The 23,441-nt window shown below is 34.0% G+C and overlaps 1 protein-coding gene across 3 annotated transcripts; it reads left to right on the plus strand.

The window, feature by feature from the left end:
• Positions 1–23,168, plus strand: TDO2 (tryptophan 2,3-dioxygenase). Of its 3 annotated transcripts, none has more exons than XM_081960142.1 (13): positions 1–50; positions 6,402–6,470; positions 6,750–6,855; positions 10,373–10,463; positions 12,682–12,752; positions 13,276–13,403; positions 15,172–15,358; positions 15,687–15,794; positions 16,825–16,936; positions 17,438–17,495; positions 18,315–18,394; positions 19,114–19,204; positions 22,628–23,168. In XM_081960142.1, exons 1-13 carry the CDS (start codon positions 13–15, stop codon positions 22,779–22,781), a joined length of 1,293 nt encoding a protein of 430 aa, XP_081816268.1. In that variant the 5' UTR covers positions 1–12; the 3' UTR covers positions 22,782–23,168. The 3 variants fall into 3 exon arrangements, with proteins under 3 accessions (XP_081816268.1, XP_081816270.1, XP_081816269.1); XM_081960144.1 differs by lacking the exon at positions 1–50 and adding an exon at positions 162–180; XM_081960143.1 differs by lacking the exon at positions 1–50 and adding an exon at positions 304–353.
• The last annotated feature ends 273 nt before the right edge of the window (positions 23,169–23,441 follow it).

Below are 23,441 nucleotides of genomic sequence, written 5' to 3' on the forward strand. Positions count from 1 at the left end.
TTCATTGGGCTGATGCAAAGAGCTGGAGAAACACTGGCTGTCTATCCGGGGTTTGTTTCTTTCCTTTTGGGTAATGTATTGAATAGTAGTGATGAGCTTCAGCTGGTCCCATGTTCCAATTTCAGTTTGACTGGCAATATTCAGTTATACTGACTTGCTGAAATCTGTCCCTTCACAACTGTGAGTCTAATATTTTTTGGCTGAGAAATAGTATCTCATCTCTAACATTTGCCATAAAGCATGCCTATTGCTATAAATGTGCAAAAAGGAGAGGGAAATACATCTTAATTTTCTGGAAACGATTGCTTCATTACTGTAATGAATGTTATTCACATGCTGTTCAAACAAATCAGGTAAAAATGTCTCACAAAAACAAAATTACTGATGATTGCACATGTGTTTTCTTTACCTAAACATTTTATGAGAGAGGGGGGGGAGGGAGGGAGACATCAATTCATGAGTAAAAGCCTAATTTGCTTCAGTTAGACAAAGTATTGGATTCAGGATTTCTGTTGCAAGATCAGTTGCACCACTTATGTAAAATGTAAAAACAACAACAAAAAAAAACCTTCAACCAAACTAAAGCAAAGAACTTGCTGTTTCTATTGGGTTAGCGGGAAGGTGGCTTTCTTTCCCACCCCTTTTACTTAATGATTAAGTCAGATGATCAGAAACTTGGGTTTACTTTAGTCTGCACTCAATTAGAACCTGTCAATGCCAGAGACTTACTCCGATGGTGAACAGAAGTATCCCCAGCTGGAAAAGTGTTTAACTTTTCCATTTTACAACCAGTGCCCTTAATAGGGACAGTAGTAGATGTAAAGTTAAATTTATTTATTAGCATTCAGGATTTCATTTATGGCTCACAAGCAAAAGTTTAAAAGGCACTGCTCTCTTATGTGATTGCCTAATGACAAAGCAAGAGAAAAGCCAAATCCTTTCTTGGCAGCATATGCTCAAAGTAGAGCTAAGCACATTATGAGAATTTTTTGTGGCATCTCCATCAGCCCTAATAAGGCAGTCCTTGTTTAGCAACAGCCTCATTTAGTGTCCTTGCATAACTATCATGGTGACAAAAAAATAACAGTCATCATATTTATGATCTTCATGGGTAAAGCAAAGGAAAGCTGAAATAATATCATAAGCACTTTTTCTATTTTACTTAGTAACAGCTTTGCTTTATGACTGAGTTGCCAGTCCTGACTGTGGATGCTAAATGAGGAATACCTGTACTGATTTAGATTGAAGGATTGTTATGGGAGCAATAGGAAAAAAGTTCAATTCTGACTTATTTTGTAATTTTCTATTGGAAATTAGCCATCATGTTGTTCTAACTATTGTAGAGGAAAAATAATGTCACTAAATTAACCTATAAAAAGAAGACAAACAATTTCTAAACTCCAAAAACAAAACATGGACATCACATACCTACAGGAAGTTCATATTAAAAAAGGAAATGGTAGTATCCTGGAATCTCTGAAGCTAGGGAAATTACATCTGGACTTGGCTGAAACAAAGAAAAGGAGAATTGCAGTATATATCAAGGACTGGCTAAAACCTAAACAGGTATACATGGATGAAGAGGGAAGAACATTATTAATTGAAGTATCAATAAAACAAAAAAGTACTAATTGCAGTCATATATGCACCAAACATGAACCAGAAAGAATACTATAGTAAATTACATAAGCGGATTTCAGAATTGGAACTGGACAATGTATGTGTATTAAGGGACTTTAATGCGGTGGTAGACCCAAAGAAAGACTACAAAACAGATAATTAAAAAAAATATGAAAGGAGAACACTACCAAATGCATTCTTTGAAATGGGCCGAGAATTAAATTTAAAAGATGTCTGGAGAGAAATCAACCCACAGAAGAATCAATACACCCATAATTCATGGTCCAGGATTGACATGGTGTGGATGGACCCGGAAATGGAGAAGGATGCCCTCTATCCCCCCTGTTATTTATCCTCTCAATAAAGACATTGATGTTACAAATTAGACAGAACCAGAACATAAAGGGATTGAAAATTAGAACACAGGAATACAAAGTTCAGGCCTTTGCAGACGATCTAGCATTTATCATAGAGGGACCTCTAGAAACTGGACTAATATTATTATAAGACATAAACCAATTCGGTAAAGTGGCAGAGCTTAAAATAAATAAAGAGAAAACTAAAATATTAACTAAGAATCTAACCAAAAGACAAAATGAAGAACTGGAAGAGAAACTGGGAATTTTGAGGGCCAAGAAAATTAAATATTTGGGAATATGGTTATCGTCAAAATGTATTACAATAAAAGAAGATAACTACAATAAATTGCTATGACAAATACAAAAAGATTTGGATAATTGGACTAAACTACAGATATCACTAATCAGCAGAATTTCAACAATTAAAGTGAATGTACTACCCAAACTATTTTATCTTTTTCAAACAACACCGATTAAATTAGAGATTTTTTTTTTCAAACAACTAAATAAAATGGTATCCAATTTTATCTGGTCAGGGAAAAAAATGTGTATTAAATTCAAACTTCTACAAGATAGTAGAAACAAAGGTGGCTTTGGTCTCCCAGACTGGGAGCTTTACCAGCAGGCGATAGCCTTGACATGGTTTAAGGACTGGATTCAACTAAAAAAATAAAAGAATTCTTATGCTAGAAGGCCATGATCTCCAGCTAGGCTGGCATGGCTTCCTCTGGGAGGGAAAGAATAAATCTCATTCATACTTCCAGAGACACATAGTAAGGGATGCCCTGTTTAAGGTCTGGGAAAAAATTAAAAAAAATTACATGAAAATCCCAATCTGTTATCAACGATGGAGACAATGACATATCCAAATACTATAGATCTCAGCAAAATGGTAAGCAATGCAGAACTCTTAGATGAAAAAGGAGAACTAAAATAAGTACAAGATCTGAAAATACAAGGAATAAATATGGAATGGTGGCCCTATTTCCAAATTAAAACAACATTTAAAAAAGATCAGGAATAATACAGAACACACGAGAAAAATGGAATTAGATAAAATATTATTAGGAACTGGGGGGGAGGATAATTACCAAATTATATAATTCTCTTTTAAGATATAAAATGGAGGAAGAGACTGAAAAGGAGACAATGATTAGTTGGGGAAGAAATTTTAGCCATAATATAGAGTTAGAAAAATGGGATAAATTATGGGGAAGAAATTATAAATTTACGACAGCAGTAGCTTACAAAGAAAACCTCTATAAAATGTTTTATAGATGGCATTTGCCCCCAGCGAGATTGGCCAAAATGTACCCACATTTATCCCTCAAATGTTGGAGATATAGCCACAAGTATGGAAAATTCTACCATATGTAGTGGACATGCCCCATCACAAGGAAATACTGGTGCAAAATTCAGAAATGATCAGAGGAAATTACTGAGCAAAAAATAGAACTGAAACCAGAAGCATTCTTATTAGGACTACTAGACCAAAAAATGGATAAACAATTTCAATACATAATAATACACATACTCACGGCAGCTAGGATTGCTTTCGCACAAACTGGAAAAAAATAAATACACCCACAGACGAAACAATAATTAGAAAAGTACTCGAATGTGCAGAGATGGACAAAATGACAATATAACCAAAAGAAAGAGAAGAATTGGATTTTTATAAAATATGGAATAGAATTTATAAGTGGCTAGAAAACAGAAGCCAAAACAGAAAAAGAGAATGCAAATATAATGGTGATATAAATAATTAATATTATTGTAAATGTTAGTACTACTGTTGTTATATTATTGGACAAGGTAAAATCAATAGGAAGGCAGTGCAGAATGGAGAACTATAAAGGCTAAACATGAAAGCTGATACAGAAGGTTGTATAATTACTTTATATTGTTATGTATGTTTTGTTTTTTGTTTTTTTCTTGTTGTGTCTTTCTGTTTTTAAAGATTAAAATGTTTAATAAACTTCTTTTTAATGATAGTGAAATAAATTAGAAGAGTAATCTTAAGAGTTGAAAATGCAGAGAAAGAGTTAAAATGGTCAAATTTTCCACCAATAATAAGAGAACTATAGTAAATATACAAATTGACTCTGAAGGGCTGTAAATTGTCTTTCCCTAATCCAGTTCTTTCCAACTGTCCTAGAACAGCAGTCTACAGAAATTTCCATAAAATATTATGGCAAAGTTACAACTTTTTTTTTTTGCAGGATAAGGGCCATATTTGAGTGGTGCTAAGGGCTAGATTAGAGCTAACAACAACAACCCTCAAAATTTTATGGACATTTGTGTGCAATTGAAAATAACATGATTTCAGTAATATATCCCAATTAATAGACTTATACTTTTTTTCTGTCACATTAAACATTTCAAGCCCATTACAACTTTCTCCAAAGCTCTCTTGGGGTCAGCCCTGGGAACATATATTGTGCTCACTGCACTATGGTAGTGCTTGCTTCACTAATCAATTTACTCCTTTCATCTTATCTCATGTTTGGTCTCAATATTTGCATAGCAGTAGGTTTTTTTGAGGCAAAGTCCCGTCATTAAAGCAATCAGCAAAACCTTCAACAAATTTCCATAGAAAGCTAACTGTTTTCTGTAACATTCTACTCTGTCATCTAACAGTGTGAAAATGATTTTGAGTAATTGAATTAATGAGAACTTTCTCTAGTTGCTGAAAATGATGATATATAGGAGTGACAAAGAAGTTGCCTGTAAGAAAGAGGAGGCAGCATGACTACCAATAGCCTAGCAAGCGTAGCAATACTTTTCTGTTGCGTTCTGATTTATGATGTTCTATCTTTTTTTAAAATTCTGTCTCTGTGCAACCACAGAACTCCTGTTAAAACAGGACTAAAGCTCTCTCAGGGTCAACCCTGGGAGCATATATTGCGCTCGCTGCACTATGGTAATGCTTGTTTCACTAATCAATTTACTCCTTTCATCTTATCTCATGTTTGGTCTCAATATTTGCATGGCAGTAGGTTTTTTTTGAGGCAAATTCCCGTCATTCAAGCAATCGGCAAAACCTTCAACAAATTTCCATAGAAAGTTAACTGTTTTCTGTAGCATTCTACTCTGTCACCTAACAGTGTGAAAATGATTTTGAGTAACTGAATTAATGAGATCTTTCTCTAGTTGCTGAAAATAATGATATATAGGAGTGACAAAGAAGTTGCCTGTAAGAAATAGGAGGCAGCATGACTACCAATAGCCTAGCAAGCGTAGCAATATTTTTCTGTTACTTTCTGATTTATGATGCTCTATCTTTTTTAAAATTGTCTCTGTGCAACCACAGAACTCCTGTTAAAAAAGGAATAAAGCATCTATTCGAACCCATTGTAATTTTGAAAGCTCATTAAGTGCTTGGTCATAACTTGAGGACTACCTGTATATGTCCAGTTGTAGAAAAATGAAATTTATTTGCATAGTATCTGAACTTTCAGTTAGCATCATTCCTTGTATGTTTCTTTATTCTTTGTATTCTGCAGCTCTCTGTTTTGAATACAATTTTTTTCAAAAAGTTGCAGTGAAGTTTAAAAAAATAGATTCACACAGATAGCAATGTGGGAAGAGATGCATAGTTGCTACATTATCTGTACAATGAGTGATAATGTTCCATATGATGCATGTATATCTCTTGATAGGTTAGAAAATTGCAGTTTTCCAATAGAATGATCAGCTTTTTTGGTCAGTTCTTTTCTCTAGATATGACACGTTAAATATTTAGTGAAATTGAGATGCAGTAAGAGGACATGATGTATCACTTCAGCAAATGCTCTGTTAATGATTAGATGAAATTGAATAACAATGTGCAATAAGTAAAACTAGGATTTGGAAAACTAGTGAAGAATTCAAAATCTCTTGAAGAAGAATATTGGGACATGTTTTCACTCAGAAAGAATTAACAAATGTTCAAAACATTTTATTAAATTTGGAAATGTGAACATTTGTTTGCTTGAAAACATTATGTTTTCAGAGCGGGTTTTCTATTTATGTTTTGAACCTAGGACTTATAAACAATTTATGATTTATATATATTTAAGTATATCTGACTTTTATGCAGAGGATTTATATCACTTATAGATTATTTCCTTCAGCTCTGTAAATATCTGAAGTTGAAAAAATTGCAATAACTGAAGACTTTGAAATTCCATTAAAAGTGCTCCTGTTACCTGTTAGGCTTGTGAAGTTTTTTGTTTTGTTTTGTTTTGTTTTGCAATTTGTGTTTGAATTGAATGAGGGAATTGTTCAGTTAATAAGACAAATATTTCATGAAGTTAATTTCTAGATATCCACTGAATCTGAATGATAGCGAGGGTGGGCATTTCAAGAAGAGGGCTGGACTAAATTGTTGATCAGATTACATAAAAGAATGCACTAGGAATGCAATTTATTTTATCTCAGGACATTGGAACAGGCAATATTTGATACTGGAGCCATGACTGGATGTCCGTTTTGGAAGAACAAATACCAGTAAGTACATTTCTCTTTTTTGTGAATAAGAAAGAGATATTGGGATAAATAAAAACAAATGAAATAGATATATAAGTAACTAAAATAATACTTAAAAAAAAATCCTAGAAGCCGCTAGCATCCTATTTTTATTTCTTTTTTTCCAGTGATTTTAATTTACAAAAACAGAATCAGTCTTCGCTTGTTACAAATTCAAATAACCAGCATAGTGATGTAGTCTGTTATAATGTTCTCTTCTGTTGGCAGTACTTAGCCCCGTTATCATTTCTTTATTCATAGATTTGATTTTACTAAACTGGCTTTGGAAGAAGAGGCAGATGACAAATCACAGGAAGGATTAAACAAGGCTAGCAAAGGTGGTCTTATCTATGGCGAATATCTACATGTAAGTATGAGATAGTGGTAATGTTTTAAAAAATGACTAATATGTAACTGAATATTTCTGCAGTTTCTGTAGCTTTTTAAGAAGGTTTTATGATTATGAAACTCTTGATTATTGTAATGAATCTTCAAAATACTGTCATGTTTTAGCTACAGATTCTTAAACTGTCTCAGGAACCCCAATAGGTTCCATCTGCCCCCTTCCCCCTGCCCAGAGTGGTTCTCCCAATCAGCTGGGTAGTTATGAGTCCTACTTTATAAAGGGTGTTTTCCATTTGAAAACTTGCTTCAAATTAACTTTGGTTTTGGTTTTTTTGATGATTCTCCATTCTACCTATAATTTATAAGGGTCTAGCCATCAACAGCATGTAGACTGAAGCATGTATAGTTCCACTAAGTTATGATGAGATACATTGAATTTAATTTGTAGTAATGTATTTCCTTTCTTTCTTTCTGGTCAAGTTTTTTTTATTGCTTATACATAACAATGCATGAAAAGTGTGATACCTGGATATCATACATGTTAGTACACATAAACATAATATTATTACTCATAGTTATTACACTTCATTTTCATTTCATATTGTTTAAACATAGCTAATACTACTGCCATTTAATTTCTAAACCTCCCTCTTATTATTGCATATATCTTGTGTGCGTGTGTGTTGTATATTTGTTCCCCTCTTATTTCTATTTCTATTCTTCTAACTTTTATTCATGTCATTGTTGTATTCAAAAATGTTTCTTTTCTGTCTTCCATTTTTCACCTACTTTATTAATCATATTTCCCTTATTTAGCTCTTCACATCTGTATATATATTAAAGTTTCATTCTTCATTTTTCATTGTTCAGTGTTTTAATATACAATTCTAATATCAACCACAGTATAATTTAAACATATAAAGTAGATCTATTCATATCCCTTCCATTCATCCAATCCATGTAATTCTAATACACATGCTTATATTAAAATATATTATTTCATTATCTAATTACTCATTGTTTAATTTTATTAATATTTATTATTATCAATTTTATTATTTCACTGCTAGTCATTATATTATTAGAGCATGTTAATAATACCATCATTCATTCTCTAATTTTCCAATTAATGCTTAATTCTTATTCATAATTCCCATATTTCACTCTTAGTATCTATTTGTATTGAAATATTATCCTAATGCCTATCACAGTATATACAAAATAATTATCCAGTCTATATAATTTTAATGTTAATATACATGTTTTTGTTTAAATATATTCTTAAAGAATCCCCCCCCCTTTTTTTTTCTATCCATCATCTCTTGGCTTCAACAGTACCTTACTGTAAGTCTTATCCTTTTTTAAAAAAAATATTGCCTCCAATATTCTTCTCTAGGATCCTTAATTCTATCTACATCTACATCCTGACTATTCAATCCAACTTTTTCTCTCCTCCCTACCCTTATCCACTGTCTAATTTTAAAACTATCTATTCTAACTCCTATCTCCTTTCCCAAAATATTTTCCTGTTTCTCCCATTCTCTTTTTAGGTTTTTAAAATTATTTTCCTCCTGTTTAAATTCCTTGATCATTATTAGATTTGATGGTATATTTTCTTTGTTATCTTTTTTTTTTTTTGCTGATTTCTGAGTTCTGCTCCCCCCCCCCCCCCGTTACTTCTAGTGGTTCCTTCTTTTCCTGAACATCCTGCTCTTCGTTCTTGTCCCTTGTGTACTATTTTCCAGTTTTTGTTCTATGCCATCAAATAATTCCATGATCATCTTGTGTTGTTTCTGTATCAAATCCTTGATGCTTTGGGACACCAGCTCCATCTCGGTTTTTTTTATTTTAGTAGATCCCAGTTTTAGCCCAAAGTCCAAGAACCACTTGTTCAAAGCTGAACTTATACAAATCACAATTCTTTATATCTCATAAGTAATCAGTCAAATCCGTTTAAATTGACCAGAGGTTATCCAAATCTCCTCAAATCACTTTTGTGAATTCAAAAGGAGAAGTAAGACCCCCATCTACTTATAAGGCTTTCCCCCCAAAATAACCAATAAGAAATGAGTTAAGTACTTCCGTGTCGCGCTGCTTTTGAGAATGTATAAGAATGCATGCTTCGATAATGAAGGTTGTTCAGAATTTGCAAGTTAGCCATGTGCTAACTTTCTGAACCTGGCTGCCAAATAAACTTTTCCTGTATCCTGAGAAGTCTACGCTTGTCATTTTCTGCAACAAGCAGATGACACTCTACTTCACAATGTTGTTATTGAGACATCTGATTATATTTCTAATTCAAGTGAAAAAGCAGTGGTATTTTTTTTAATCCATTGTTCCACCATTTTAAAATGCCTTCTCAACAATACGTCTTCTCACTTTGAAAGTCCAGTTTTTTTGTATTTTTAGAGAATAAATTGTTTTCTCTCTCAAATCTCCTCCATTTAATCACTTAATTACTTTCCAAAGTGCTTGTTTGCTGTTTAACAAATAGCTGTAAATCAATAGTTCCTCCAAATTTATTTGGGGTTAAAATTTGAATAGAAAGAATTCTTCTCACCACTTCATACACTGTTCACCGAAGTCTGCTCCTGCACTGTGCTTAGCCGTGCATCTGTTGTCCTGGTTTTGTGGCAGCCATCTCTTCTCCTTGTTGTGGCATAGAGATCAGGAATAATCAGTCTTCGTAACTTAATATGAACTACCAACTTTTTCTTTTCTCTCAGCAAAATACATTTTGAATATTAGCATTTTGGATTTGTAACAGAATAATATCTTAGGCTCTGCCAGTTGTAGTATAGATAATAGTCATGGATTATTTTTTTTAAGAATAAGGTGGCAGTGAAATCTTCACGGGGCAGGAGAAAAATATCATGTTATGCTTTTATTTTTAAATTGTTCATCTTTTTCCAGTAGGGTTCCCCTGCCGGACAAAAATCAATAGTAAAAAAATTACTGAAAAAGCTCTACCAGTAGAAATGCAGCTTGAACAAACGTTCTTATCCAGATCCATAATCTCCTATATTACTTTTAGGCTGAGAGTCACTTTTATTGGCTGCTGGCTTCCCCACCCCACCCCCACCCCCATCCCTGTGAAATTATTCTTGTTTTGCTGCTGCGACAGCGGTTATATTTTTCAGCATAAAATCAGCTTTGTTTGATATCTAATTACATTAATGTGGGGATGGGGTGGCTGCAATAATTGTGCTATGTTAAACATAAGTGCTGGCTCAAAAATACATGGTATCCCTAGGCCACGTTAACTATGGGACCATCTCCTTCCAATATGAATATTTTGTGTTTTTAGAATGATTTAGAGAAACTTTGGTGTCCTGCTCATCCTTAATCTAAGAACAGCCCTATTAATTAATATGTTTAAAGAAATGGTATGTATGGACACAGCTTTAAAGCTATTGTTTTCAAAATATAAAAGACTGCTTATCAAGATTGAATTTTTAATAAAGATTATGTGATACAGAATTAAATGACATTATCTGCAGAATTATTGAAAGATCACCTTACTTGTCTTTCTTTTAAAGCTGGATAAAATATTGAATGCACAGGAACTTCAGAGTGAAAATAAGGGAAACAAAATTCATGATGAACATCTGTTTATTGTGACCCATCAAGGTAAATCCTGAGTAATCCAGTTCATCTTATTATCTGGTGATTACAAATACATGTTTGCTTTTTAATAAAAATGATTTTGTTCTATATACTATTTTAGTATAAGTAAAAGCATGTGTAAAAACAGCTAACATAACTCAATTTCCATAACTATATCTTAGCTGAAAAGGCTGATGAATAACATTTGAATTGTCTTCAAATTTTGAACAATCCCTAGATTTCTTAAAACCAAAAAAGTTAAGATGTGTATAGGCAATTTTCTAACTTATGCCAAAACTGCTAACTTTACAGAATGCAGAACATATATGCATATATGCAATATATACATAAGAAAATGCAAATAAACTGAAGTTCATTAATTAATTACTATTATTGATTCAGTTATTACTGAATTAATTCAGTAATATTCAATAAATGCAGGTATTTATTGTGCTTATTATCCAACTGTGATTTTAAAGCATGTACATGGATGCAGATCTGATTCTGCTATATATAAAATTATACAAATTATGTTGTATTTATGTTCTATACATGCTTTCAGGTTTCATTTAGTTTCATCCATAAATTTCCCTGGCTACGGTAGGTTTACACTGGACTGGAGCATAGTTTTGTTTTGCTAACTTTTTAAAAGTTACATTATTTTTAATGTGGCAAAACCCAATATATGTATTTTGCATTATAGTATCAAGCTGCAAAGTCTGTACTTTTTACATTTGTGTTGTAATATCACATGCAAATATGTAAGCATTCATTGTGAATCACAAGATATAATGCAAAATTTTGATGAAAACATTGATACTTATGCTCCTGCCTTAAAATTATAAATGTCATTCTGGAATGGAGATGTTACTTGCAGAACCTGTAAACTGTAAAAGAAAACCACGGGGAGTTACTATTACAATTGCAACAGTAAAAAGTTGTATTAGAAAGTGTAGGGTTCAAATCCTCATTCATCTACAAAACCATCAGAATAATCTTTGGCTCAATCATATCTCTTCAATTAAGCTATTTCACTGAGTCATTGCAGAGTAAAAGAAGGGTGAGGGGATATAAAGGGAGGCAATGAAATCACTGTCCACACTGATTTGGCAGAGAGGTGATGTAAAGATAATTGATCCATTTGCTATTAATGTTTATTATTAATAAAGAAATAAAGGATATATGTGAGAGCACCCTGGACATTAAATTGTCTCCAGATTTTGTAGACTGGAGCATCTGGCCAAAATTATAGTCATTAGATGCATCATTGACTAGTAACAGCAATCATACAAATTAGTCTTTTATATACAAAGTGGCAGCCTTTTGAATCATCCGTCTATACTTAGCCTTCTTGTGCTGAAATATTTTTTTTAATATGGGCACAAGCAACTTTCACAAATTTTAAATAACAGATACATTATATAACTAGGTGCAAATTTCTCAGCAATATGCTTCTTGTATAGACAAGCATATAATTTGCCTAAATAGAAATATTATCTGTATAGGGGACTGCAATTCAAATTATTGGTGGTGATTACAGAATGTAAATCTGCTGGAGAGCTGATGATTGCAAGTTTATGTACTGTTTAAATCAGAGGTGGGTTGCTCCCAGTTCAGCCCGGATCTCCCGAACTGGTAATAGCGGCAGCGAGAGGCTCTGCCCACATGTGCAGAATTGAGCAAACCTGTAGGAAAACATTTTGAAACCCACCACTGCGTTTAAATATTCAGGTGGGATTATCATGTTGTTTGCTCTGAACAGAATCATGGCGTGCTTGGTCTGATCTTTATTATTACTGCAAAAGAACAATCTGGGACTATTTTCTGCACTGTGATATTACAACTAGCAACTTCTATTGATTTGACATTGTAGATTCTTCAGATGTACATTTAAATGCCACTTCAGGGACAAATGGGATTGATTATTTGGTATAAACATTAAGATGAGGATTTTTGAAAACGGATGTGATTCTGATTTAAATCTTTGTATTCAGTGTGATGAATGTATGAAAAATAGTAGAGTGGACATCTACAAATGTTTGCTTTCTATATAAAAACCATCAAATCTCAGCCAAAGTATTGCATTGGCCGTGAAAAGCAACTGAAAAATAATCAGGATAGAAAAGTATATTGATTTACAGCACTTTTGGGTTTTAAAAATATTTTAAATATCATATGAATCTCTATTAATTCACTTTTATTTATTGCTTGAAAACTGAACTAATGTTCCTTTCAACTTTAGCTTATGAATTATGGTTCAAGCAGATCCTGTGGGAATTGGATTCTGTTCGAGTGATATTTCAGAATGGCCATGTAAGTAGAATAGAACTGTTTTATTTAAATCTCTCTTTGGATTCTGATTTTTATCAAAAACCATTTGAAATTCAGCTTGTGAAATTTGGATATTCTGAACAGTAATCACCATTTTTTGGATGCCAGTTAGATTAAATCTCTAAAACGTATGAGTGAAGAGCACAATTAAAATTCTTTGGGCTGCAGTCCTATACACTTTTACCAGAAAGAAAATCTTATTATTTGGAGGGAAATCCCTCTGTACTCAGTGGGATGTATTCTGACAAAGAAAGAAGGACATCAGGCAACAGGAGATGAAAATGTGGAAATATCAAAATTGTGCCTGGAGGCTGTGAGGGACCAACGGATGATGGGTGGGGCAAAACAAGCCTAGATTAAACCCTAGTAAAGTGGGCTATTTGTAAATGTTATCAAATGACTGTTACAATTCAAGCAGTCCATTGTGGGCTATGATTTTATTGTTATTGTTCTGCTTTGTCAGCCAAGTCATAATAATATTTTCTATATACACATTCAAACTAAGGTGAGAGATGAAAGAAACATGCTGAAGGTGGTTGCTCGAATGCAGAGAATTTCAATAATCCTTAAATTGCTTGTGGAACAATTTTCTGTCCTAGAAACAATGACAGCTCTGGACTTCTTTGACTTTAGGTACAAACATTTCAGTTACTATGTTTGCAAATGTCTTAAAATGAATTTATAGGAAATAAAAGACTGATAATGAAAAATATTTCTTGCTCAGGATTCAAATGAGGAGTTGTTGGTGTTCTCTGAGCTTAGTTGCTTTCTTGCAGATATGTCATTATCCAATCTAGGTAACATCAGCAGTGCTAGTAGAGTTTGCTCTCTGTTTATATTATAGTGGCTTACCCTGTCAGTGTTGGTGGGAACGGTCTTGCAGGTTCTTTGCTTGGGCTGTTTACTGTTAGCTTATTTGGAAGTTCCTTGATTGGGGTATTGTATACTTCTTGATTGTTAATCTATACTCATCTGGGTATTGATTGCTGGTGGGGAGGTGTTCCCTTTTGGCTTGTTTATTGTCTCTTTTGCACACTATGTAGATATTGTTTATGTTTATGTCTGGTTAACTTGTCAGAGTGCGAGGCTTCTAGAAAGGAACTCCAAACAAGGGAACAGTAAACAACCCAACCAAAGTACCTCCAAGACCACTCCCACCAACACTGACAGGGCAACCAGTAGAATATAAAATTAGAGCAACTCCACTCCCTGTTAGAACTGATGATATTACCTAGTTTGCGTAATGAAACAACCAAGCTCACAGAGCACCAAGGACCCCTCACAAAATACTCAGTATTTTTTTTTTAATCAGGATTTGTAGTGATGATAACAGTAATGTATCAGCATTTCACAGAATTGAAGAATAGAAGTCTTTATCCTGACAGGATTAGAAATCTAGAATACAAAAAAAAAGGAAAAATTGCAAAGGAGAGAACAATGAAAGCAGGGGAAACCAGTAAAGAACTTCAGACCACATATGAACTGCAGGTTTAACTGGCAGGTCTGTGGTAAACAAAATAGATATAACATTACTGGATGGCATCTAAGGTACACATTACCATATTTTTAAAATGGCCAAATCTTACAAGATCACCAACTCACATGAATTTTTAATGATCCTGCATAGAACCATTGAAATTCCACAAATTTACTAATCTAAGATTTCAGAAATTTTAAAAATTGTGGGGTTGTTTTTTTTTTTTGGTGGAGACATAACATTGTTCCTATTGTACAATGCTGTTGAAAATCTTCTGAAACAAGTCATTCCACTGGTTAATTGTTCTCACTGTCAGGAAGTTTCTGTTTAATTCTAGGTTGCTTCTCTCCTTAATTAGTTTATCATAAAGACTATGAGGTCTACCTGAAATGGTCAACCTCTGTAGTACATCCTGCTACTTAAGAATTAGGCTAGAAACTTCACATGAGATGTGAATGACTTTTTTCAAGTCCTTTAGGAAAAATATGAATGCCGTATTTCTATCCTTATTCAGATGTTTTGGATGGCATTCTGGATGAATTAAAATAAACATTAAGTAGCAAGTTTCAACTTAATTCCTGTTTGTATAAACACATACTGTAACTGGGCATATATATTTAGAAATAAGCCTTACAGTGTTCGAGTCACTTTTGATTAAGCATACAAAATGCCGGGAGGAAGGCACCAAAATTGACCTAATTAAAATCAATGAGACAAGTTATCCAGGATTAATATAAATCTAATTTATTTCCAAAGATATGATTCTATGCCTAAAATTGGGATTCTGTCCAGAGTGATTGCTTGAACAAAGATTGATGATTCAATAACTTCACAATTACTTGATGTAATAGATTAACACCACAAAATCAAACATGCTTTTTTGTGCAGAATAATAAATTACTGCTCTTTCTCCTATTTTTAAAGAGATTATCTGAGTCCAGCTTCAGGATTTCAGAGTTTACAGTTTCGATTATTGGAAAATAAGATTGGTGTCCCTCAAAGTTTGAGAGTTCCATATAACAGGAGGCACTATCGGGATAACTTCAAGGGAAAGGAATATGAATTATTGCTTAAATCAGAACAAGAGCCAACACTACTGCAGCTAGTCAAAGTATGATTTTTCTCATTTACTATTTAACTGGTCATGCAGAGTTGTGATAATAAAAGGGCTCATCCACTCCTGGAATTTGTTCACAGCTTTTTCTTTTAAAAAATTAGCTTAGTTGAATTTTGCCACACTAGAATAGGTATTGGTAAAATATAAGGAATTAAAAACTGGGTGGGTGTTCTGGTGGGATATGGGAAGGAAGGCTGCTACTCCTATTATTTTGTCTGTTAATGCTATGTTTTGCTATGGCTAATCACTAAGCACTAGCTTGCTAATTCACACATTGCAACTGGTGCAATCAGTTGATGTTTACTTCCTTATGTTTTATAAGGCATGGCTGGAAAGGACACCGGGACTTGAACCAGAAGGATTTAATTTCTGGGGAAAATTTGAAGCAAATGTACTTAGTGGATTACAACAAGAATACGCAATAGTACAGGTACATATTCCAATTTATCATGTTGTCCTTACCTAGATTAATAAAGTAGATTTCCAGGGGTGATCAATATTTGTAGCAAAACATCCTGGTTGCAGTTCTAACCTGCCAGTTAAACCTCCATATATGTATGAATTTCCCAATGGATTAATGTAAGCTTGCTGAGGCATATATTTATGAATGGGCATGCATGGGCTCTGATTGCTTTTATTGAAATAATGAAAGCAGAATTGCAGTGAAGCATGGATATGCATGCAATGTTGCAACATGTATATAAGAGGGATAGGTCTGACATCATGATTGCACAATCATTTTGCCCTTCTTGACCATCCTGCAGATTCTACTGATGGGGAGAACATTTATCTATGGCAACACTACATGAATGTCTTCTTAAATAGTTCAGTTCTCAAATGTTGGTGTGCTGTAGATGAGGATGACTTATTTTCAGACACTGAATCAGATACTCTGACAAAATCTAAAGTTCTTATTTGGACATTTAAACAAATAAAATAGTCAAAATAAATTAATTCAGGAATGATTATATAGTTACAAGCTTAACAGTTTTTAAGGGTATATAAGAAAAGGTGTCATTAATAAATGTGGTTATCTTGTTAGAAAGTAGACTAGTTATTCATTTCTGTGCCCAAGTTTGTTTTAGGATAATAGTTCGGTACAGTCAATAAACTCCATCCATATTTAGGATACTCCATGCTCTTCCTAGTTGCCTCCAGGTGTGTTGAAAGCTGCAGTCTTAGGAAAACTAGACGACCATGTTAGAAAAAGTTCATGATCTATCAATTGAACCATAAGCAGAGGCAGCTAAGTCTGCAATAGTTTCCTTTTCATGCTGACATGTTTGTGTTTTATTTTAATCACACATGCACACAGGATGAACCGTGATTGTCATGAGCTAAACAAAGGACTTGTGGGGAAAAGTTGTGAATATATGAAATGCAAAGGGAAAATATTCCACATAAATGCAATTAGATAAGTAAAATGTTTTTTTTTAAAAAAGAATAATTGTCTTTGAAAGGCTAAAGAAGACTCTGAGGAAAAAGAAGATCAAATGGAAGAACTTAAGAAGCAAAAAGAAGTACTTATGTCATTATTTGATGAAAAACTCCATGAACATCTTCTTAGTAAAGGTAAGCATAGTAAAGGCAAACACAGGTAGTCCTAGACTTACAACAATTCATTTAGTGATGGTTCAAACTTACAAAAGCACTGAATAAAATATTTTATTGTGAATAAACTGTGACCATCTTTCACACTTACAACCATTGCAGCATCCCCGTGGCCACTTGATCAAAATTCAGACTCTTGGCAACTGACTCATATTTATGACAGTTTTAGTGTCCTGGGGTCACGTGATCATCTTTTATGATCTTCTGACAAGCAAAGTCACTTAACCATATTACTGTAACAACCACAATGATTCATTTAGCAACTGTGGCGTGAACAGTTGTAAAATGGGGCAAAATTCACTTAACAGCTGTTAAGCAACAGAAATTTTGGATTCAATTGGGATCGTAAATTGAGGACTATCTGTAATAGTATTAGCAGAAGTGGATTTTCAGTTCTTGACAGACAACATAAATATCTCCATTAAAATTTCTGTATTATTTTCCACTTTTTAATTTTTGCAGGGGACAGAAGATTGTCCTATAAAGCAATGAAAGGAGCCTTAATGATATACTTCTACAGGTATGCAAAAGGTTATTGCCTCTGTAAATGGCTTTCCTAGTGTTATTTCTTTACTGAAGTGTTTGGTTTTTGTTTTAACATCCTTAACAAGCAGGATTAGGATTATTGAGAAGAAGAAAATGAGCCCTTGCTTACCAACTATTTGTTTAGCAACCATTTGAAGTTACAACAGCACTGAAAAAAAACAAGTTTACAGTTCATTTACCATTTACAAACTTTGCTGCATCCCTTAGTCTGCCCTTGCAGCTAATAGATATTGTACTGTCCCTGATCTGTGGTTTTTAATCCCTGCCCACCTTGCAGAGCAGAGATATTGCATAGGAGGAGGGAGTAAGCAGTTTGCTGTTCTACATATAAAAAGCAGGCTGGGAGCTGTGGGCATGTTGTGAAAACAACTTAGAGAATTCTCTAGAAAACTCTTTCTCTCCAAGTGATTTTTATAGAAAATCTCTCCTTTGAGTCAGCCCAATTCTATTTTATTTAAAGCTATTAGTCAAATCTTTTGCAAACTGAACTGACAAACACCCCCCCACCCCATGTAGAGCATAAGAAAACAAATGGGAGAAAACTGCACTAAATATTTACTTTGACCCTAAGCTCCATTTATGCCTGTTTAAGTTTATTTCAAACGCATATAAAAAGGAGCAGCAAATTTTGAGAGGCAAATTTAAAGTCTATTTTCTGTTTTCTGCTGATTATTTTTAGCTATTAAACTTTCTCAAATTGCTTTACCAAGTATGTTTATTGTTTTCTTTTCTTTTTTTGCCTTAACACAAACTGATAAACGGGAATTCAATCAACTTTCTTCTATTATTTAAGAGAGGAACCTCGCTTCCAAGTTCCTTTTCAGCTTCTTACTTCTCTTATGGATATCGATGTGCTAATGACTAAATGGAGATGTAAGTTCTCTTTTGAGCATTCCTTTGATGCAAATAACATTATTTTCATTTGACATTGCCACTATAGTCAACATGAAGCATATTTTCAAGGTTGACAGTCTAAATATTTACTCAATATTTATTCCATCCTGGTCTTTTGGTTTCTGGTGTGCATGCCAGAAGACCAGCTGGCCAGCGCACATGTGTGTGATGGAACTCAGAAGAGCAACTGGCAATGGTTGGCGTGCCTGGAGAGATGGCTCTGCATGCCACTTCTGGCACGCATGCCATAGTTTCCCCATTACAGGTTTAAGTGATGAATACATTTGAAATACTCAGATAATGCTTCTGCCACAAAGTAATCCACATTTAGCAAATCATTTTATTTTAACCTTACTTCTGCTCATCTGGAATGTGGAATGATATCACAAAACTACCTTATGCAGCAAAAATACTATATGTGATAATATATTGTGTAATAAATATATTCCAAGGTTGTGATCTTATACTCATTTTGGTATATCTAGGCTATATTAAATCCTGTAGAACCCAATTATTAGACTTTTATGGTATCCACTTTGAAATAAAATAGGTATCCATTTAATTATAAATAAAGTAGAATATATTAATATAAAATTTAAGTTTGTGCAACTGATGAAACAATTCTCATTTACAACAGTCACACAATCTTTTTATATCTTAAGATAGAAAATGAACTAAGTGAGTTTTTATATACTTAGATAACCATGTGTGTATGGTGCACAGAATGATTGGCAGCAAGGCTGGGACTGGAGGTTCATCAGGGTACCAGTATCTACGCTCAACTGTGAGGTAAGTTTAGGAAGTCAACTTCAGTTTTTGATATTATTTATGAATGGCAAGACACATACCATATTCATATCAAAAATGGATAAAAATGCGAAGCAATAATTATTTGGCATCTACATACAGTTGTCAGCATTCCAAATATCATCCAACATTAAATCAGAGTTCAAGACAGAGCTTTCCTCAAAGTTCCACTTTATTAAGAGAGACATGTTGGCACATCTGTGGAAAAGCCCGAATCTGAAAGCTTCCTGGGTTTCCCCACCTAGTTGAAAGTTCATGATCTTCCCCATTTATTCCCTCATCCAAATCATTGATGAAGATGTTGAAGAGTACTGGGCCTAAAACAGAGTACCTCAAGGCTCTGTTTTAGGCCCAGTACTCTTCAACATCTTCATCAATGATATGGATGAGGGAATAAATGGGGAACTCATCAAATTTGCAGATGACACCAAGCTGGCAGGAATAGCCAACACTCCAGAAGATAGGCTTAAGATACAGAAGGATCTTGACAAACTTGAACATTGGGCACTATCTAATAAAATGAAATTCAATGGTGAAAAGAGTAAGGTTCTACATTTAGGTAACAAAAACGGAATGCACAGGTACAGTATAGATGATACCTTGCTCAATAGTAGTAACTGTGAAAGGGATCTTGGAGTGCTAGTGGACAACCATTTAAATATGAGCCAGCAGTGTGCAGCAGCTGCCAAAAAAGCCAACACAGTTCTAGGCTGTATAAATAGAGGGATAGAATCAAGATCACATGAAGTGTTAATACCACTTTATAATGCCTTGGTAAGGCCACCCTTGGAATACTGCATTCAGTTCTGGTCGCCACGATATAAAAAAGATGTGGAGACTCTAGAAAGAGTGCAGAGAAGAGCAACAAAGATGATTAGGGGACTGGAGACTAAAACATATGAAGAACGGTTGCAGGAACTGGGTATGTTTAGCTTAAGAGAAAGAAGGACTAGGGGCGACATGATAGCAGTGTTCCAATATCTCAGGGGTTGCCACAAAGAAGAGGGAGTCAAACTATTCTCCAAGGCACCTGAGGGTAGAACAAGAAGCAATGGGTGGAAACTAATCAAGGAGAGAAGCAACTTAGAACTGAGAAGAAATTTCCTGACAGTTAGAACAATTAATTAGTGGAACAGCTTGCCTCCAGAAGTTGTGAATGCCCCAACACTGGAAGTCTTTAAGAAGATGTTGGATAGCCATCTGTCTGAAATGGTATAGGGTTTCCTGCCTAGGCAGGGGGTTGGACTAGAAGAACTCCAAGGTCCCTTCCAACTCTACTATTGTATTGTATTGTATTGCCCCCACACCCACAAGTCCATCATATGGTCCAATCTTCCACTGCCACGCTGGCAGTTCCACCCATCCAGTTCCGGTCAGGCTCAGAGGTGTAGAGAACAAAAGATGACCTTGGTTTCTAGAAAGGAATTTTTTATTTTGACAACAACACATTCTACTCCTTACTATTCCCCCTCCCAATTCCCTACTAATGAAACAGACTAGTAGAGCAGAATATTAGTGTGGCAGGCCAAAGATCCTAAAAGGAACCAGCTGCAAGCCTGTCAAGAGTCTTCTTAGAAATATTTGCAGAGCAGATCTCATACTTTTAAATTTACAAGGGAGTTCATATTGATCTTTTTGTAGGAAACCACAATATGCTGTGGGTGAAGTATAAATGTCCACCCCGTTATGTCATCACCATTCGGCACTTAGCAGCTCACTGTTTGCAACATCCTGCAGTCTTATGGTCATGATTTGTGATCTTTTTCGCCAATTTCCTACAAAAAAGTCAAGTGGGGAATCTGAGTTCGCTTAATGACTGTGATTTACTTAATGATCATTATAAAATGGTGGCAAAATTGCACCTGACTCAACTTACAGTTGCAAACAATTTATAACAGAAATTCTGGCACAAATGTAGTAATAAGTCGAAGACTACATACAGACATATTCATTCCTCAAATACGTATAGGGTGCATAGGAAGTAAAGAGCATTTTTTAAACTTTCTCTTGAACACTAGTAAAATTATTTAGAGCACCAATAGAATTAATGAAAGGATTCATAATTAATACAGCAAATGTATTGCCATAACCGATTCAAGCTGGACAGGTTTATGTTGTGGGTGGTCTAATCTACCTTCATGCTGTTAATAGTTAATCACATAGTTTATTACAGGCAGTTCTTGGAGCAAATAAATTATTTGCTGATTTAATGTGGACATCTGTTTGAATGTAATTGGGAATTCAGATGGTGGGATACAGTTGTGTTGATAGCCAATAGAAAACTGGCTTTCCTCTTCTAATTTGAGCCCCATGATATTCATGATTATAGATGTTATTGTCTAATATTGTCTAACAACATTTGGAAGTCCAAGTCTGCTTGTAGACAACTTGCTCTAACAACTGCATGTTAATGATGGTTGTACTTTACCTCAATTGATGCACTTTTAGAATTTTGTTAAATAATATTAATCTCTCTCTCTCTCTCTCACACACACACACACCACTAAAATTTAAGTCTGAGTTGAAGGTGTCCTCATATATCCTATTTGTTTCTGTCTCATGGCAAGAGCTTCACTTCCATTGAGAGACACCATTGTTGGACCTTGCTTAGGGCATCCATTGGCCTTCATGCAACCATAGACACATTTATTAGCCTTTATATAGTATTTAATATGTCATAGCATGAATTATTGTATCCTGTCTCTTTTTGCACATAAGCTGTGTTTCTTATTATAAGAACAAAAAGAAGTCATTTTTACTTTGATTATGCAAATTAATTCATAATTGTATATATTTGTACAACTGTCCAATAAAATGATGGTATATTAATTATAGAAAAATAATTTTGTCTAATTATGCCATCATAATAATTAGTCATTTATATAACCCCCCTTAATCAAAGAAACAATTATTGTAAATTATGACTAATAAGAGATCATCATTATTCCCCATAGCACAATTATCATCTCCAAGGTGAATGGCAAGTTGATTCCAACCAACATGTTCTATTGTTAATGCTCACCTTAAAGGGACAAGTAAAGTTGAAATCTTCTGGACAATAGGTTCTTCCCAGAAGAAAAAATAAATAAAGATGTTTGCCCTCATAGTGTCCCCTTGCTGCAATCTCTTGCTGCTCTATTGATATTAGTGAGCATTACGCAAAAGGCTTTCCACACTTTTTCATAGTTAAGGATATAAATAAAGTTATTATCAGAAGCATTGGGATCACTAGAAAGCTCGTAACATACTGGTTTTTCCCCTGAATTGACCATTCCCAACTGGATGCTAGTACATCAAAACAGTCAAAGCCTTGGATCGAGTCTATTGTTATAGGTTCTGCTTGTCATTATCTATAATATACCATGGGATTCCATTTCCATTACTATTTTTCTTTTTCTTTTTCAGTGACAGATATAAAGTATTTGTTGATTTATTCAATCTTTCAACTTACTTGGTGCCAAGAAGCTGGATCCCAAAAATGAATCCAACACTTCATAAATTCCTTTACACCGCAGAATATTGTGATAGTTCATACTTCAGCAGTGATGATTCGGATTAACAGCTTTCCTTAGACAAGTATTACAAACCCCACACTTTTGATATATTGAGCTCTAGTTTGATAATGGTGGTGGTGGCATAAAAGCCTGGAAGTTGTGGAATCAATACACCTAGAGGCACTGGTTTTTTTTTAAAGTATACTGTGTAGATTAATTATATGTATGTATGTATGTATGTATCTATGTATGTATGTATTTATGCACAATATAGAGTAACATAGATTTTAATATATATATTTCAATTAAGTAATTATAAAAATATATAGAAATAACCTACTCAATTTTAAGCTTTACTTTTATCAGTCTTACCTCATTCATTAGGATGAACCAAGATGTTTCTGATTGTTGCATTAAGTTTGTAATAAATATATGGTTTTAGGTTTATTACAGTTAAATTGTGTCTTCAAATTTCCTTATGAAAGCTTGCTCCTGAAGAAAGTTTTAAAAAGTTGGAATGGAGAAAGGAAGAAAATTGCATTATCTATATAAATAAAAATGTAATGTATGTTTGTTCAAAATCTCAAATCTCCGAAAGTTCACTGATTGCTTTGAAATTTTGACACGACGTTGCATTCGACTACGCACTTTTTTATATACGTATATTATATAGATGTCACACCTGTGACAGGTAAAAACATGCTTTTTTGTAAAAACATGTTTTG

Source organism: Natrix helvetica, assembly GCF_964273705.1.
Source record: "Natrix helvetica genome assembly, chromosome: 7".
In the NCBI taxonomy this organism is placed as follows: Eukaryota; Metazoa; Chordata; class Lepidosauria; order Squamata; family Natricidae; genus Natrix; species Natrix helvetica.

Bases quoted from the DNA above. Each gene is read 5' to 3' on its own strand.
- TDO2 (XM_081960142.1), top strand. From the start codon at position 13: ATGCAAAGAGCTGGAGAAACACTGGCTGTCTATCCGGG. The intron at 51-6,401 runs GTTTGTTTCTTT...ATTTTATCTCAG, and splicing joins ACACTGGCTGTCTATCCGGG to GACATTGGAACAGGCAATAT. The intron at 18,395-19,113 runs GTAAGTTCTCTT...TTATATACTTAG, and splicing joins GCTAATGACTAAATGGAGAT to ATAACCATGTGTGTATGGTG.